This window comes from Ptychodera flava, chromosome 9, assembly GCF_041260155.1.
Source record: "Ptychodera flava strain L36383 chromosome 9, AS_Pfla_20210202, whole genome shotgun sequence".
Classification (NCBI taxonomy): domain Eukaryota; kingdom Metazoa; phylum Hemichordata; class Enteropneusta; family Ptychoderidae; genus Ptychodera; species Ptychodera flava.
In genome coordinates, this window is record NC_091936.1 from 18,964,873 (window position 1) to 18,983,496 (window position 18,624).

At 35.9% G+C, this 18,624-nt stretch overlaps 1 protein-coding gene across 2 annotated transcripts; it reads right to left on the reverse strand.

Annotated features, from left to right (window-relative positions):
• Window positions 1-3,126: 3,126 nt before the first annotated feature.
• On the reverse strand, window positions 3,127-18,519 carry LOC139140244 (resistance to inhibitors of cholinesterase protein 3-like). 2 transcript variants are annotated; one of them, XM_070709347.1, is made up of 5 exons: window positions 18,359-18,519; window positions 17,469-17,522; window positions 14,970-15,112; window positions 14,472-14,700; window positions 3,127-9,139 (listed from the first exon to the last, which is right to left on the reverse strand). In XM_070709347.1, the coding sequence occupies exons 1-5, from the start codon at window positions 18,495-18,497 to the stop codon at window positions 8,364-8,366; spliced, it is 1,341 nt and encodes a 446-aa protein (XP_070565448.1). In that variant the 5' UTR covers window positions 18,498-18,519; the 3' UTR covers window positions 3,127-8,363. The 2 variants fall into 2 exon arrangements, with proteins under 2 accessions (XP_070565448.1, XP_070565450.1); XM_070709349.1 differs by having other exon boundaries at window positions 4,794-9,136.
• Between the last annotated feature and the right edge of the window lie 105 nt (window positions 18,520-18,624).

The following is an 18,624-nucleotide window of genomic DNA, read 5'->3' on the forward strand; positions in this document are numbered from 1 at the left end:
CATGTCTAGTTTCCATCTTCTACATGTATATCTACTTCAGGTTCTGACACATTGTCAGTGAATCGGTGTGTGTGTGTGCATGTGTGAATTAATCTATTCTTTAAAATCTTCATCCCTATGTCAATCAAAATTTCAAAGGAAACAATAGAGAAATGAACATGTAAATTGGTTTTGGAAATTTTATATGAAGGTTTGCTCAGGTTACTGGTAAATCCTTTTCAAGTCAATATTTTCAAAGAAAATGTACAGTGGAGAGATAAATATGTAAATGTTTTTCCTTCCAATTCTATGAAAAGCTAGATATTGGTTACTGGTGAAACAGTTCAGTATCCAGATTTATCTGAACATTGAATGGAGTTTTGCAGTGGCTATACACATAAATAACAGTAGCCTACAGATCTGTTGTCATCGCTTTAATCTCCTGTGTTTGTATGATCCATGAAGGTTAATATTCAATTTCTGAAAAGAAATTTGTCACATGTTGTTGAATATTGTGGTTAGTGGCCAACTTTGCTGAACCCAGCTGACAAAAGCTACAAATTTTGAAGCAATGTTTTCCGTGCATTAATACTTGAAGGAATGAGATTGAGTGTGAATTTTCACAGTTTCCCATGAAAATACTTTCACAGACGCTGAGCAAGAGGGAGTCCTTACAGTTCCAGTCAACTTCAATCGAAAAAACAAATGCTGATTACGGTACTTTTTAGAACCCATAAAGAATCCTCAAAGCCTGGCAGTCAATGTATGTTCTATTACAAATGCATTTCAAAGGGATTGATTTATTTGACACCATAGTAACTGGTTATATTTACTGGGTGTTCATACAGTGAAAAGTATTCAGTTTCCCAAATTTGAATATGTCAAAATGAATTACAAAGGTTGAATTGCATGTGTCTTCACAGTGTAAGTTGTGAAAACTGAATGATTTGCAATATTTGGTTTTATACTATCTAGACTGTCAAAACAGTTTGTAAAGACACAAGGAGAGGTCAGGAAAGAACTGGTTACGTTGGAATTTTGCAGAAGTACACCTTGGTTTTCCATCATCAGTTTGGAAACCATCTGAATGCCGTGAAATGAGCTGTGCATTTCCAAGATCTTTTTCTGCAAAAAATTGTTTCAAAATGGCACTTTGGTATCAGTACAACACTTCTCAGGTTTAAGATTTTGTACAAGAAGAACCATATATTCCCACTAACTGTTGATTTTAATAATTTCTCTCCATGTCTCTTTGAGGAATGTTTTACCGAAGGTCATTGACTTATCTTTGACAGAATTACTGTACAATGTCAGAACCAGTGTCTTTCTCATTGATAACAATGCACTCTGTTTAATTCATATCCTGAACTAACAATCTGTGGACTGACTTTCCAAGAAAATATCTGTTTGGTAGTGTGTATTTACAAGAGACTAGCTTCAGATTGGTAGATCTTAATAAATACTTAGATCTATATGCCTCCATTGTGTTAATTTTGCATTACGTGGTGAGAGATTCTATGGGGAGTTAGCCAATGACTTCACAAGACATGTAGCCTAGCAGCAGATGTAGATCTGCTACAGATAGTTATCACTGACAACAACATAGTACAGCCAATGGCGTCATCTAAAAGCACCTGAAAATAGTAGGCAACTGAAATGGCTGTTCAATCAGTATTTTGACAAATACGTAATTGTAAAAATAATGTCTGACAAACATACATGGCAAAGTGATACAAATTTGATTGAAAACAGCACTAGAACTCCACTGACAAAATTTGCCTAAAAAGTCACAATAATCTGAACCAATAGGAATGCAGTTACATAGCCATGAGCTATATCCCAGTATGAGCATTGAATATTTAAATAATTTACAATCAGCATCTTAAGGAGCCTTACATAAAATTTCAAAGCTGTAAGATCAGTGCTGTAAGAAAAAACTTTCGAAAAAATGCGAAAATTCACCCCAAAATTTGCATATGCAAATTTCATCACCATTTAAAAGAAGTTCTTGAAGTCACCCTAGCAAATTTACAAATTAAATTTTATTGCTTTTGGATAAATGATTTCAAAAACGATTGTTTTTCATTCGAAAATGAGCAAAAATGAGAAAAAAACTACTAAAAATTTGAAAATTCAAACATTCCATTAATTGTAAGAATACTCAATAAAAGCATTAAGAAAAACTTCAGCTGCACTTCAAATTTGAAGGCAGTCAGACCAGTGGTATCAGAGAAAAAGATGTTTGATCAAATAGGAGAAAATCACCCAAAATATTGCATATGCAAATTTCCTCATTGTTTGAAAAAAATATGATGTACTGAACCCTGCTACAGGTGGGTTTACAAGAGATTTTTGGTACAAGTTTTGCCTTGTGGTTTTGTCCAGCATGGAACTTCAGCACCTGTGATCAGGTATTGCTGACAAGAGGGATACACAGCACATGAACTACACTATGGTGCTGGAAGCAACACAGATGACAAAAACTGAGAACCCTGGTAGGGCAAAGAGAAAGCTATATGCTGCAATAAGGCATTTCTAAAGGCACAGTTGCTTTAAGTAATATGCTCTTTTAATGATTGCCATGTATTTAATCATTTAATTAGTCCTAACACTGATTAATAGAGCAGCGTAGCCCATGCATTACTGGCAAATCATAGTTGATATGCATGTTCTATCTGCAAGCAGGATTGATGGAATGTTTTATCAACCACCATTTTGGCATATTTCAGGTCCTGAACAATATACCTGGACTCGCCAAATCATAGTCTTCACATAATGCATTGTTGAGATTTGTAGGGGCATTTTAGTTTTATTATCCCGTGTTGCACTGTAGTGGTCTTTTGTCCGTTTTATAATTTTTGTCCTTTAAATGATTTTTAACCAGTCTGAATCAAAGTGAATAATAACACAAATAGTACTTGCCCTGAGACAGTAACTATTTTCTATATGCCATCCTGTCATACGGTAGTCCTTGTCTGTACTATGTGCCATGCAACTACCAAAGCGGAGATTATACTTACCAAGTACATTGTATCATGGTAATTCAGAATTTAGTGAAAATTCAACTTCTAAGGCACATCTACCTTTATGTACAGAGGTCAAATTACACAGAGCAGACACAAGAACTATACACAAATACTCTATCAATTTACTGTTCAGTATTTTAATTCTTTCAGAGCTACAATTACAGAGACTGGCTGTTACAGGTCAGAAATAATGAATGAGGTACAGAATGCTGTAAGCTGTGTAAATAGGAAAATTAATAAATTACAATGTTGTTAAAATATAAATATGTGCCCATGAAGAAATTCTACAAGATTGTACCTAAAATGCTATCATAATTATTTCTTGGTGATAGCCTGTTGTGTGGATGTATTCAAAACTTTAAAACCAAAAAACAAGGGGATGGAAGCACTAGTTCATAAAATAACCCAGTTTTTAAGTTTAAAAAATAATGTAATTCAATGAAGGCAACAGCAGTATGGATTTATATATAATGAAAATGTAAAAACCTTGCAACCAGCAATAAAACAGATTCTCAACTTCAAAGCAAATATGGCTTCAGCATTGGCATAAAATTTGTCACTGGTACATAACAGTAACAGTACCTAATATTGATACAAATACAGGTTTAAAATATGCATAAATATCGACGACCTACCCCTGAAAAAAATGTGCTGCTAAAGCTTTGTAGATTATTGACATATAAGACTGAAGGAAATCTAGATTTCAAGTGTTCATGTCATATAATTTGCCACAGCTGTGACAAGGGCTATTACATCTTGTAGTAGGGTAGTCATGTGACAATGTCAAATACCTCAGGGGGGGCAAGCAAACTTACAGCTCATTTGCTTGGTAGGTTGGAAACAGGATCCTCTGGTTAAAAATTTTACCTTGTATTTTAAAACTATGTGTACAGCATAAATTACATTGGTCAAACAAACTTTTATCAGGAAAGAAGTAGTTTTAAATCAAAGGTAATACTTTTCAAACACATCCCCTTCACCTGGTAACTTTTCTTATGATTGTAACTGCCAAAACTACAAAATACACATCAACTATGAACCTCGGTATGATGCTTGGAATTTTGCTAGCTGGTGGATAGGAAAGGCTGCTGATTGTATGTTGTACTGACAGACTACTGTCTCTATTATTTATATGATTCAATCAAAGTAACGGTGTTAGTATGTACCCTAGATCTTGTCTGCTGTATCTACACGTATGTGTCCTCACATAAATGCTTCTTCTTGGCATGAACTTATGGCAGATTACGATGAATCGAGATGCTGGTCTTCCAGAGCGTGAACACACTTGCTAGTGTAAATGTTTGTGTCTCTTTTGTGAGTTAAATATTGCAGAAATATATACTGTATAATACCTGGCCAGTTATAATCACCACTCGTCTAAGTGCTCACTATCAGTCGAACCCCATACCACTTTTAATAGATTCATTTACAGTTTTGAGTTCTGTTTGTTATTTTGTTGACTGTATAAATTTGTTCAATATGATCACAATTCCTACAGCACTACTTCTAATAACATGTGGGACAGCATAAAGAATTACCAAACATGTCCTCTCTCTAAGCTAATGGTTATTACTGATTCATAACTAACTACCAGTGCAACAAAACACGACCTATTCTCTATTTGACACATGCCTACCTTTTTTCTACTGTCTACATTTTTATACAATGCACCCTCACCTTGATTTCAAAGATACCAAGCCCTGTGCTACTTGCAACAATCTACCACAATAGATTTGACTGCATAATGAAAAATGTACAGGATTTTTTTCTCTCTTTCTTTATGATAAAAAGCATTTCACACAAAAAATTCATTGTTGATATTTTAAAAATTGTTAAAACATAAACAAAACTACATATTTGACCTTGAACAGTTGATACAGCTGTTGTCAGATCACAGAAACATAAGGCATTGAAACTGTCTTACAATTCAATTTAAAGGATGTAACATGTGTTACATTGAGAAAATCTTAACATAATTCCTCAGTTACATTAAGACATCTAGATATTGCTATTAAGCTTAGTTGTCTCTAACAAAGCAAAAATACCTCCCCTAATGACTGGTCTCACCAAACTGGTGATAATGATAGGGAAAACATCGACACGTGATTGAAGCAGAGTTCAGACAGAAATGCTTTTATCATATTATATCTGGAATACAGACTTACACATTTGTTAGTAATCTATGACATCATCACAAAATGACAGAGGCGTTTGCCTTCTGTAGAAAGCACTGTAATATTTGGGAATTTATATAAATGGGACTGCTTCCTCAGTAAAAACTAAACCTATGATTGACAATATTTTCAACCGAGTCCATCATGAAAGTTTAGGCACCAAGCAGTTCAGGTGCATTGCATTTCTTTTATCATGGCTTTTATCATAAGACTGATTAATCTGTTGTGGTCTGCTGGTAGAATGTGCCTGAGGAACAAATATTTGAACTCAAATCTACCCCATGTATAGGCTAATTTTAAAGCTGTAAGAGTAATCTTCAACGTCTTATTTTCGTGAAAATTGAAAATATCTATTTCTCCCATGGAGATAGCACAGTGAAGGCAGCTATTTTGAATATCAAATATCATTAAATTTAGAGCAATTTGATACTCTGGTACCAAATTTGCATGGTGACACCAGAATTTTATTCTGATTTTGAAATAGAGTAGTTGAAAGTTTCCTTGACAAGTTTCAGCAAATTTTTAAGTCTTTCACATTCAAGGCACAAACTACCTTAAGATTGGTCTGGGATTGATAAGAAAAGTAGTGATATGAACATTGTAAGGAACTCACATCTCACAATTTAAAAGGGCATGAGCGAAACATTGGGCTGTTCCGGCAAATTTAAAATTAACGGTGGGTTTGGTGAGAAACTGGTCTCACAAAAAAGTACTTAATAAAGATGACAAACTAAAGAAACCGATCACAGCTGAAATTTCAAGAAAAACTAAATCTTGATCAATGTGATGTTTATCAAATTGTTTCTGAATTCTTGCTTTTATCTTGTGCTGAGGGGTCAAACTGCATGACAATAAAATGCATCGTGGGTAAAAAGTTGACCTCTCACCACAGCGAGAGTTTGAGACAGTGATCTAATCGATCGTTTTCATGGCAAAAAGTTTTGTTTGTTTTGTGATACTGATGCATCTTTTTAACTTATTGGACACTTCTGGTGTGAAATTCCCTGTAACCTAGAACTTTACTCTGACTACTGTAACCTTGAGTCTTAACTGCAAATCCACCAAGTTGAAAATATGGTCAACCACCTTAGACTTTTATGACTTACTTAAGTGGCAAAATCATATTTACGGTGCCGAGAATTGTTTCTTAATTTTTTTTCAATTAAAAGACCTATAAACCTAACAAATGTTGGCTAGACATGTCAATTAACTTGTGTGACCCTGTATAAATCCTACATAACTGTCAACTGAAGGCACCTGCAATGCAAACTAATAAGTTTCTATTCATTTTTTTTTCAATTTTTATTTATATATTAGCACTTTTGGCCATGGCTTACGACACAAAGAGAACAATGAAATACAATGCAATAATTGTAGCAAAGAAAACAATGGGGTACAATGCAATAATTGTAGCAAAGAGAATGATGAAATACAATGAAATAATTGTAACAAAGAAAACAATGGAATACAATGCAATAATTGTAGCAAAGAAAACAATGAAATACAATGTAACAATTGTAACAAAGGCAAAGAAACAAAGGCAGGAATATTTGGCAAACAGTACTCTATAATGAAAACTAAAACTCTATTGAAAGAAAAATAGTTATACTTGAAACCATATTATGTATGGCTCTATAAATAGTCAAAAAATACTGTACTCAAAATTGTATAACATTCAGAAAATTGCACAATCACTGTTAGCTATAAAACAACAATAAATACTAAAAACAAAACTGTACATGTATTATTAGTGGTTTCTACATGAATTGCACACAATTAGTCGAGACACAATAAAAATGAAAACCTACATTACACTTCCATGATGTCAAATCATTAGCCTGTTACCTGTAGAGCTTAGCATTGACAAATTTTTGTTCAATCTTTTCCTTGCTGCAGGGTAGTTTATCAGTGATTATCCTACAGTGTGTGGTTTTACCAAAGCTTATAAATTAACTTTGACCTCTTCAATGTTTACTGTTTACCACATCATCTTTCCCTAGTTTCCATGTCAGTAATTTACTGATTTCAACGAATAAATGTCTACTCTTTGTGCAAGCAATTTATAACAGTGCACACATACGACATTAATCGTATTATTATGTGTCCATGTTCAGACCAAGATGCTTCCTTGCTGTATGCAGCTAGGTTTAAACATTGTGTAAAGCTTCATGATTTCATGAGTCAAAATTTGACTGCATGTGTAGATCCCTTTGGTTTGGAATGCATTCACTCAAACCTGCTGCCTATCATTGCTCTCTCCTTTCAAGGGGATAATTTTTTGAAACTTCATACAATGATCTTTGGCTTCAAAAGTAATTTAGCACAAAGTTGTAAGTCACGTGGGAAAGGTAATGCTAGCAAATAAACCTGATGGACTGTTGACGAAATGGCGCAAGGGTTTCCAACTGAATCACCTGATTTCAAATATGTAACGTAAAACACTATGACTGCACCTACAACCAAAACTTTCAATCTTGGTCCACACAGCCAGTATTAAATTTTATGGATGTATGAACTCTGTGTCAATTCCTTCTCATGGATTTCGTTGAATGACTGGACAATTTCTGGGTGTTGGTGAGTTGTTCACTCATTTTTTCTCCATTTTTCTCCAAAGCACAGGTTGGAAACATAGAAATCCCTAAAACATTACAACCGGTAAACAATTCACAGGCTTGCTCATGATAAAATTTTGCCTGGTGACATACTATCTAGATTGTCTTTACTGCATAAGGCTACAGACACCCATTATTAAAATCCTCAGATTCTACGTCCTATCTTAAAATTTTGTAACTTTGGTTTTTCAACAAAGTGAAACATTTTGAAATATAACTCATATGTATCTACAGACCTGAAAAGGTGACATAATGACTGAGGGAATACATGTTGCAAGTACAACTTGTTACGAACCCTTGGCTACCATCATTATGAACTTGATATTTCCATAAGCAGGGCAATAAATGTCACAACACATTCACTGAGTGAGCACAACCTAATGTTCTGCTGAGTTTTGAAACAATCTCATTTGAAGAGATGTTAAGATGCCAAAATTGTAATACACTGTAGTTAACATATCCCTGATTGTATTCCATTTGAGCACCCATAGTGGTTCCCCTTTGCAAAGGATTGTCATTCACAATGAAATGGTAGTCAAGGGCTAACACTGTACAAAGGCCGATTCTAATTGTTAATTCTCCGTATTTCCTCCATGGTTTTCTACCTTCACTGCACGTCTCCGTATGCTTTCTGGCATATCATTGACTGATTCAGGTAAGATTGTTTCGCCTTCTATCACCTCAACTTCATCATCATCATCATCATCGTAATCCTCCGCCTCATCGTTGCCATCTTCATCTTCATCTTCTTCCGCATCATCGAACTTCTGCCCGTCATCATCACCATCCTCAAGGCCGTCTTGGTCATCATCCTCTCCATCACCTGCCATTCTATCAGGGTGTCTGTCATCATGGTCTTCCCTGAGGTAACCTTGATAGTCATCATTGCTTGGCTCCAAATCCTGAACATGACCCTCCTCCTCTTCCTCATCGTCGTCAACTTCTTCCACGTACACTACTCTCCTCTTTGGAGGGGGCCGGCTTTTCACAGTTTTAACCGCATGAGACTTGGCTCTCTGGCCCACAGTCTTCCTGACCGGTGCATATTTCTTCCCCTGGGGTGTTCTCCTGACCGGAACTTTCTTCACGATCACTTCCTCCTCGTAATCGTCTTCATCCATGTAGCCGTCATCCAAGTTGTCAATGTCTTGGTCGTTTGCAAAAGGTGCATGGGTGGGCGAGTCTCTCTTATTGACGACTGGGCCCGACGGATCATTCTGTGCCATCTGCTCTGTAACCTGACTCATGGCAACGCCCATCTTGTTCATGTATTCCATCATCTTCTGCATGGCCTTCTCCGTGTCCTCCAGACGTTTTTGAAGTGAAGCAACATCACTTTCCTCGTCTCCTGAAATGAATGTCATAGGTTTATTTTACATACCTCCATACTTAGTCCTGTTCCAATTCCATAAAATCCTTATGAGCATTGGTGGTCCACACACTATACAATTTCTAGGAATCAGATACCACATAGTGACATGAAATCTTTCATAATCTAATTTTACAGGGGCATAAAATGTCTGAATAGGTAACTTGAGCACTATTTATTTTACACAGCTTATAATAAGTCCTCATGGAAGGTATTAGCCCTTTCACCACCATGGTTTCTCCCGAACACATTGTTATCAATGGTGAGTGTGGACCTGTTTACAGGGAATTGGGGGTGAACAGGTTAAAGTACAAATAGTCATGGAGTTCGACAGTCAGTCTCTGTAACACAAAATAATACCATGAAGAGAATATATTTATCACTAATACATGTAGAAGTCCATTTCATATTTTCAATTTTCTCATATCATATAAACGATTATGTAACAATTATGGTTAAAGAGCTCATGGGATCATGTTGAAGCATTTATAAATAACTAAATAGCTAAATAAATGATTAAGTAAAATTTATTATTTCAACACTGTACCCATATGCCAAGGGAGAGTTCTGCTTGTAATGTGTATGTGACATTTATGTATGGCACACATGGTTAGCTTGAATATAAATACTGTTTTTTTACCAGCTCTAGTAAATAGGACCTTAGCCAAAACATAGAACATGAAAATCTAGTTAAGCACTCTGGAATGAATGTGTTCACCTTTCTTCACAGACTGATTATTTTCTAATTACAAGAAACTTGGAAAAGTGTCTGATCACTTGGCCAAAGTTATTTTATGTCACGACTGATTGTCAAAGAAATCCTTCAGACAAATAAAAACATAGGGCCAAAGTCCCTGAAGCTACTATAGACATGGATACAAAATTAAGTATTTCCTGACTGTATGAAATTATCTAACTAAGGTCATCCTAGGGACATGTAAACCAAATATTAAAGCTGTCTGACCAGCGGTTTTGAAAAAACAAGCGACTCAACAGTTGACAGAGCTCTGCTAGTGTTATATAGAGAATAACCTTTTGTGACACATGTATTGATGAAGAAGGTGGATATCTTTGATAGCTCGTTTCAGGATGACCTGACAAAAAATGGAGAAAAATTCCGTAAAAATACAGATTTGCATATTTCATCAGACTATATTAGTCTATAATAGCAAATAAACGAGAGTTAATTACATTCTAATTAAAGTAAACAAGACTTGCTTAAATCAAGATTTACATCATAAAAAAAACAGCATATCTGTCAGGTTATAAAGAATCTTGAGCTGGTTATCTGTCAGTATCAATATTTTCATCCTATTAACCAAGCACATTTTAACTTTCAAATTAACATTGTAAGTAAGTTCTGTTGAATAAGTTGAGACTTACACACTCACAGAAAGCACACTGAAGAGACAAATGTTTGAAACTTAAGAAGTTCAAGGTCATCAAAAGCATTATAAGGAATCATGTTACACTTTCATTGCACTGTTTACACAGATTGCATAAATGCTATAAATAGCACATGAGGAATCTTACAGCCTAGCTTTACCATAAAAACCCTATCACTTTGACCACTCTTTTAACTGACCACTCTATTTTTTTCCTCAAAAAGTAATCTTATTTTATCCTTACCAAGTCAACCATAAATGGAAATAAGAACTTTCTCTATCTCTATTTATTTGACCACCCTATCATGACAAACTATTATGAGCAATTTCTTTTAGATAACATAAATGGTGGTTCAGAATATATCAAAGTTGGGATTCAGGAAAGTTGCCTTTACATGTTTTTATCCTCCAAGATGGTAAGCATTTCACTATGAACTGTCAAAAAAATGTTAAACGTTCTGATAATTCCACACTAAAATTATTTTGGCTTTGATGATTTCCTAATTAATTCAATTATTTAAAAACATATTACCGTATTCCTCCGATTCTAAGACCCCCTTTTCAGAACCAAAGATGACGAAAAAGATATGGGGGGTCTAATAAACGGATGTCACCGCGAAATCGAACGTCGAAGTTAATTTATGCTAATTTATGCAATGTTATGCAAATTTTTATGCCAATGATTTTTTGATTCACGCTACAGACAACTCATACTTTGTGATATCGACTCATGGCCATGCTGGCACACAGTCTGTGTAGATACTGGCAGTCGAATCTGTACAAGTATAAATTAATGGAGATCCACAAGTCTTGAAATATAACGTATTTGCCATACCTTCTTTTACTAAACAATACGATAGCAATAAATCTTTGTATTTCGTGAATAGATAATCACCACGAAACTTTGTACAACAAGTACGTTCCTCAGCAGCAGCTAGCTCCCCATAGCATGGCCACAAAGGTCAGACAATGAGTGAAGGGAAAGTCCCTGAAGTTCCGCTGGCTGTGATTGGTCAATTTACGCAATAGGTCAAAGGTGTCAGTGCATGAGGTCAAGGTAAAATTCTATTCAGTGGGATGGTGTCCGTCCGATGTTTTCTATGTACGATTTTCATTTACTGTACTCCTTAAAATAAACAATCAATACACGTCGTGAGTTTTATTATTTTGCTCCTAGTTTCAAAAAGTCTAACCGTATCTCGAAACGAAATGTGATCTTACGAACAGGCAGGCTCGAACAGGTAAAGTGTTGAGGCATCGGCTGGCCGAGACGAAAGATTGCTGCGCCAATCTGCTTTATATTTGATGTGTTGATTTTTTGGCAATAAACCCTGAAGTTTTTTTATTACTTGTATCGATGACCGAAATGTCTCCTGATGTGCAATTCAGTCATCTATGATCAGCTGTTCGGAATATGGTACGATCATGCACGTTTTTGTTCTAACTGTAAGTGTATAGAAATTATGAAGTTGGGTAGGCCTAAGCTTACTGTTTCCCTCGCAAGACTTCGAAAGCGTGCATAATCTTGAAAATCTGTTACACTATCGTTCTACTCATTGCTGGGACTAGTTCAGGAAAGGACACACACAAATGCCGTTCAAACAATAAATACCTTCATTACATGAGAAAAACTAATTGATGAAACATAAACGGAAGAAATTCAAAGAATTTTCAGTTCATGCGCGGAAGAAGAAACTTTGGATATCGCGTTTCGTTTGTCAACACAATAATTGCCCTCTTTATCTAAGTCAAACCAGTCGAAGTCGATATCGTCGTCATTAAGTCTTTTTGAAAGATTTTACGATGCCAATGATATTTCTATTTTCACTGGTTGCTTATACGGTAAAGTTGAACGCAAGAGAAAACTTGCAGCGCTTCACAATGATCACAAAAGATACCTTACCTGATAGAAAACTGTTGAAAAAATCTTTATAAGCACACCATTTAAAGAGCAACTTTTTCATGTGCCGTAGTCTTTTGCCTCAGTAGTATGAAAACAAAAGTGTAAAAGTTGAGCGAAGCAAGTTCAGAGCTCGTGTCATTCACACGTCCCAAATTTTCTATTGATAACGGCAACAAAAGGACTTCCCGACATCGTCACAAGATCCTATAAAAATGCGTCGATTTATCGTAGACTTTATTTTCTGAAAAGTCATAAGACAGTGCACGGTCGTCATGGGCAAGAAAAAAAGTAACATTCTCGCTGTCGGCATGCCTAACTACCGTCGCAATCAGCCAGAACTTGGTTTGCCGTATGAACTTCGCCGAGATGCAGACAACATACACGATCGAAATGCTGTAGCCGTGGCAAAGTTGAAAGTTTGAAGCGAGATGCAGCACTCATACCGGGCACGGTTTCTTTCGAATGTGTCAGTCAACAAAAATACTACTTGAAGGCAAAGAAGAAAGCATTCATCCATTCTCCAAGAGTTGGCATGGCAGAGAAATGTCACGTCGGTGTTTTGGCAAATAATGCGGCTGTACCTCTGCTAAAGCAATCAGTCCGAGGTACTGTTTTCACCGTACATATTCACTAAAACAGACCAAATCATGCCGCTGACCAAAAAAAAATGAAACGGCCCTTTTAAGGCCCACAACAGTTTCCAAAAAGAGAACTACTGATACCCAAACTTTTTTGTGTTTGTATGAGTGTAAATTGTGTTTGTTTGATCGTGATGAAATGAGCGAATCGTACTTGATCGACAAGTCCGAAAACCTGACGATCCTAGATGTTCATTTCATGGTAGCAAAATTGCATCGAAATGTTCGATTCGTACATAATCAGATGTTGAAAAATCTGCTTATTTTGATGGTAGCAAAATGACAGTAACGAAAGGACGACATTGTACTTGATCGAGACGCTAAAAAATCCAATCTTTTATATTGTTCATTTAGGTAGTGAAATCCAAGTGTAGTTTTATCGCCAGGAAATTATAGAACTGTTCCCGACTGACATGTTCCAAACCCTAACAATAGTGTGCGTGTGTGTGTTAAGTTTGATACTTCACTTTGACACTTGTTTGTGACTTTGATAAGCAGCGTAGGTGTTGTGGATATTCTGGTCTCATTACATGACAATGGCTCTATTGTTCCAGTCAAAATTCGGGTGTACCCCCCTGGGGGGTCTTATAAACGAACTAACAGCTAATTACGAATTGATAAAATAATCCTGGGGGGGTCTTATAAACGGGCGGGGTCTTAGAATCGGAGGAATACGGTAATTATTTTTTTCTGGGTGAATTGATAGGGTTTATACAGTACAAGAATTACATACAATGTAAGTCAAATTTTGACCAAAAATGACAAAAAAAATCCTTAAAAATACACCTTTGCATATTTCATCACAATTCGAACAAATCTAAGTTGGGTTATCCCTAGGGACCTGTATACCAAATAACAAAGCTGTCTGACCAGCGGTTATGAAGAAGAAGATTTTTTACCAAAAACGCCTTTTTTGGCATTAATTTGCCCATTTTCAACAATATCAAAAAATTAAAAAAAAACAGTTTCTCAAAATCACATTTTTCATCTACACAACAAATATCAAATCAGTAAGTACTGCAGTTCTCAAGATATTTGAGTGGACGGACGCCTCACAAACGGACATACATACATACATACATACATACATACATACATACATACATACATACATACAGACTGACGCCGGACGCCGGACGGATACCCATCCCAATAGCTTCTATAGACTATAGTAGCTAAAAATACTTTTTTATTTGTCTGATAAGTGATTCTGTAATGCAAATACAGGTTTTGAATTTTGCATAATAAGTTACCTTTGTATCTAGTGATGCAGAAAATAAGTACTGGTACTTGCCAGTAATTGCGATAGGAGCTGACATAACTGTATGTATAGGATGAAAATATCATTGCCCTGAGTATATTTTGAAATAGAAAATTTGTCCTACCTTTTCGGTTAGCTGCCATGGCAGTTTTCTTGGTCCTTCTGGTGTCTGCTGAGGCAGAGTATCGGTATTTGTCTGATCGCAGGTCCTGTTGTAGAGATCTTTGCAGCCTTTCTTCATATTCTCTGTGTTTCCTTGCCTCCAATGTTGTTCCGTAGTCATCCTCTGAGGCATTTCTGTTCATGGGCTGTCCAGTGATGGGGTCTTGCTGACTTTGTTCTTTGAAGAAAATCTAGATAAAAGACACAATAATATGATATGGATATGATATACTACTGGTGAAAGATCATGTAAGTCTTGGTGTAAGTCTTGTATTGCAGAGTTCTTTGAACTAAACATTCTGCTTTTTGCCCTCCGCTCAATGACTTGATCTACCTGTTTTTCTTTGTGGATTACAAAAGGGATACATGAACGAATACTTTAAGATAATGTCTGTGTTGAGCTGATATGTGTGACAAGAAATGTGCACTGTTGTACAATAGATACCTATTTACTACTCACCCTGTACATAATGTATGCAAAATAGACTACAATGCCAATGGCATAGACTGGTAACACTGAACTCATCATTCCTCTTGATTTACCACCACCTTCCTTCTGACTCTGAGCCATTTGTGCAGCAGCCCTCTCACCAGCCATTGGACCTGTTTCCATCACCATGGAAAGGAGGGAATATTGGAAGAAGTATCATTACAAATTTTATTCAAGTTAGAGAAGAATTCACTGTCTGTCTGTACTGTGCCATCCTATGAAGTAATTCTAAGTAATTCTACGTTTTCTTATGTCTTTCAACATTAGCACATACTAGACAAGTTTATTTTCCGCTTGGTGAATTCACCAAACAACAATGGATTTGTCGCTTTGGGTCAATCTTGACGGGTGCAACTAGCTGGCAGGGTATGCTTACCCTTTCCGGACACCTGGTACCACCACTATTTCGTGGTTCAAGATGACCCCATTGCCATTGTCATTTTCGATATAGTCCTTGGACCTGGTTATTTTCATAGTTACCTTGAATGATAATGATTATTGGACCTGATTTGATGTCTATTACATAACTTAAGCAAAAGTGAAAATATGGAAAACAGCCAGAGATAAAAAATATAAAGGACTGACCAACCAATAACACAAGCTTTCATTTCTGTACACACACATGGCCAATTCTGACTAAAAATATTCTGTTGACAATTAATATTATTCTGAATGAAGACCTGGTTTTGTAAGTCGCATACGATACGGCCAATTACATGCATAGGCATTACGGACTGCCTGGAGCCATGGAATTTCTAAGTAAGCAACCTAGCAAACAAATAAGACGCTGTTAATTTTTGATGAAAACAACAATTATAGAATCATTGGCTGGAAAAAACTCCTTTTCTTTGATAGTGTGTTGTCCCATTGTATATGAAAAATGAACTATCTCCAGATTGCATTCTAATGTAGTGCAGACCAGACTACTGACTGCGTTATTCACTTATTGCACAATGAACTTTTCATGAAAGAAATGCACAAATTTGTCATTTCTAATGCAAAATGATAATGAAGTGACTATGACCATAACAGTAATGGCATAGCCCTAAGCAGCTAAATATTGAATTTCAAAGCTCTATGAAAAGTATCAAACAGCGTCAATGACATTTGGCTCATTTTGTTCGATGTAGCAGGCCAGAGTGAGTATACTTATCTAAGTTTACCCCCGAACATGCATACCAAGTTTCAAAGCAGTTGGACGAGCGATTTCAGAGAAAATGAGTTTTTGACCAAAAATGGAAAAAATTGCCCTCAAAATACAAATATGATAATTCTCCACAATTTGAAGACACTCAATTTAGGTTGCCTTTAGGTACATGCTTACCAAGTTTCAAAGCAATCAGAATAGTTCATTCAGAGAAAATTACTTTTTGACCAAAAAAAGCCAAAAACTGCCCAAAAATACAAATATAAAAATTTCACCAGAATTTGAACAAATCTGACAAATTTTAGAATCACGCATACTAAGTTTCAAGGCAATGGGACAAGTGCTTTAAGAGCAAAAGATTTTTTGACCAAAAATTGGAAAAATTGCCCCTAAAATACAAGTATCATAATTTCACCACAATTTTAACAAATCAAACTAAAGTCACCATAAAGAACCTGCATACAAAGTTTTAACCAAATCTGGCCTGTGGTTACAGAGTTTTAGCATTTTGCAGGATTTTCCCTTTTCTTACCTCATTTGCATATTTTTGACACTGACACTAATTTGAACAAATCACATCTCCACCCCTGGGTTCACCTACATACCAAATACTAACTAGGTGCTGCAGTTTTGGTGTTTTTGATGTGAACGGACATGCATCCGCACATACTAACATACATACATACATACAAACGCTGTGGACCTACCATATAAGCTCTCCTTGGTATAAATGCATATACCAAATGTGAGCTAAAAATGAGGTTTTGAACAAAAATGAGAAGACTAACCCCAATTTTGTATCTACAAATTTCATTATCACTTGAAGGAAAACAGAATGAGACTATCCCTGAACACTTAAAACCAAATTTGATCATATTGGACAAACATTTTCAGAGAAACATTTTAAACAAAGTTGAGCAAAAATCTGAAAAAAATCTCAAAATTTTAAATGAAAATGTTATGCTTATTTATTCATAACTTAGAAAGGACATCTGCAATAAGCAACTTACTGAATTTCAAAGCTATATGACAAGCAAGAAAACAATGTTTTGACCAACTTTAAGAAAACTAGTCTACATGAACAAAACCGAAGTACAGTCATCGTGAGTGACTTGTACATCAAATATGATTTCTGAGCACTGTTTCAGAAGAGAAGTACAAACTTGACGATGGACTGTGGACATCAACGGATAATCAACCTATTTGAATAGCTCACCATTGCTGACAGTTGAGCTGTAACACAAATTGTACTTTAAGATTTCAAAGATTTTGAATGTCTATTTTCCACATTTAAAATAAATTAATTCATCTTCTCACTGTACCTCGGTTTGGGGGACTCCTTGGGCCATTATGTCTCATATGAGGTGGGTATGCCGCTGAAAAACATAAAATATAACAAAATGTCATCAAACTTACAAGTAGATAATAGTCCAAAAGAAATGTCAGGACAAAATTGAGAAATAATGTTTGCCAAACAAAAAGAATGCAATACTATTTTTTCATATATTACACAGTAACGAATAGGTTCAGTCTACCCGGGTGATGACTTCACTGTGAACAGACAGATTGCTAATTGCATTATTAATCTAGAACAATTATGCTTAATGGTGAAAGGGGTGGTCTGCCTTATTGATGTAAGACACAAAAACGAACATTTTCTGCACATGATGATCAATTACAAATTATGTCAAACCAAAACAAAAACATTGGTGAATTAATAGGTCACACTCACAACTTTGAACTCTGTCACAGTTGAACTCAAGGACTAATTTCAATAGTCGGGCTTTCGTTCTGTCAACATCGAACATTATCAACTTGATATCTTATTGATTAGAACACCTGGCAGTCCGTTTGCACATTTAGTCTTTGGCCCTGTTTCCAATCAATATTCCAAAATTAAAGCAGAAATTATGCAAAATTCATTTGATGTTTCAAGTGATGTATTGATTTTCACCACGTCAATATAACAGATATGCACCACAAACAGCGATAATGTCCACGTTTTCGTAGTAAAGGAAAATAAAATTTAGGCGATGCAAAACAATGCAGCTGAAATTCGACGTCCAGTCTGCTTGGGAGCGCGCTGCAGGCTGCAAGACGTGGTGCGCCATCTCCAGTGCTTGACACTTGGCACCGGACACTGGGAAACAGTTAGGCTTCCATTCATGTTTCTCATGTGCTCCAGAACTGATGCGAAAGTAGAACTACTCACGTGGTGTCTCGGGCTTCTCCTCTTTTGCTCCTAAACCGAACCACTGTCGGAATATATTGCTAAATATCGATGGATACAAAATAGCATTGCAAATAATCATCACCGTGAAAACAAAACAGGCTGTGTGATGAAACGCCATTTTGATCTTCTGCAGTTCGAAATTTTCGAACTGTAGATTCGAAATATACAAAATATGTTTCCCTTATTCATAAAATCCTTATTAGTTTTATAAATTCTAATGGAGCAATCAGGAAAATAAATTTTGT

Coding starts and splice junctions, on each gene's coding strand:
- LOC139140244 (XM_070709347.1), bottom strand. CDS start 18,497: ATGGCGTTTCATCACACAGCCTGTTTTGTTTTCACGGTGATGATTATT. Junction 15,113..17,468: donor AAGGAGTCCCCCAAACCGAG/GTACAGTGAGAA, acceptor TGATGGAAACAG/GTCCAATGGCTGGTGAGAGG. Junction 9,140..14,471: donor CATGGCAGCTAACCGAAAAG/GTAGGACAAATT, acceptor CATTCATTTCAG/GAGACGAGGAAAGTGATGTT.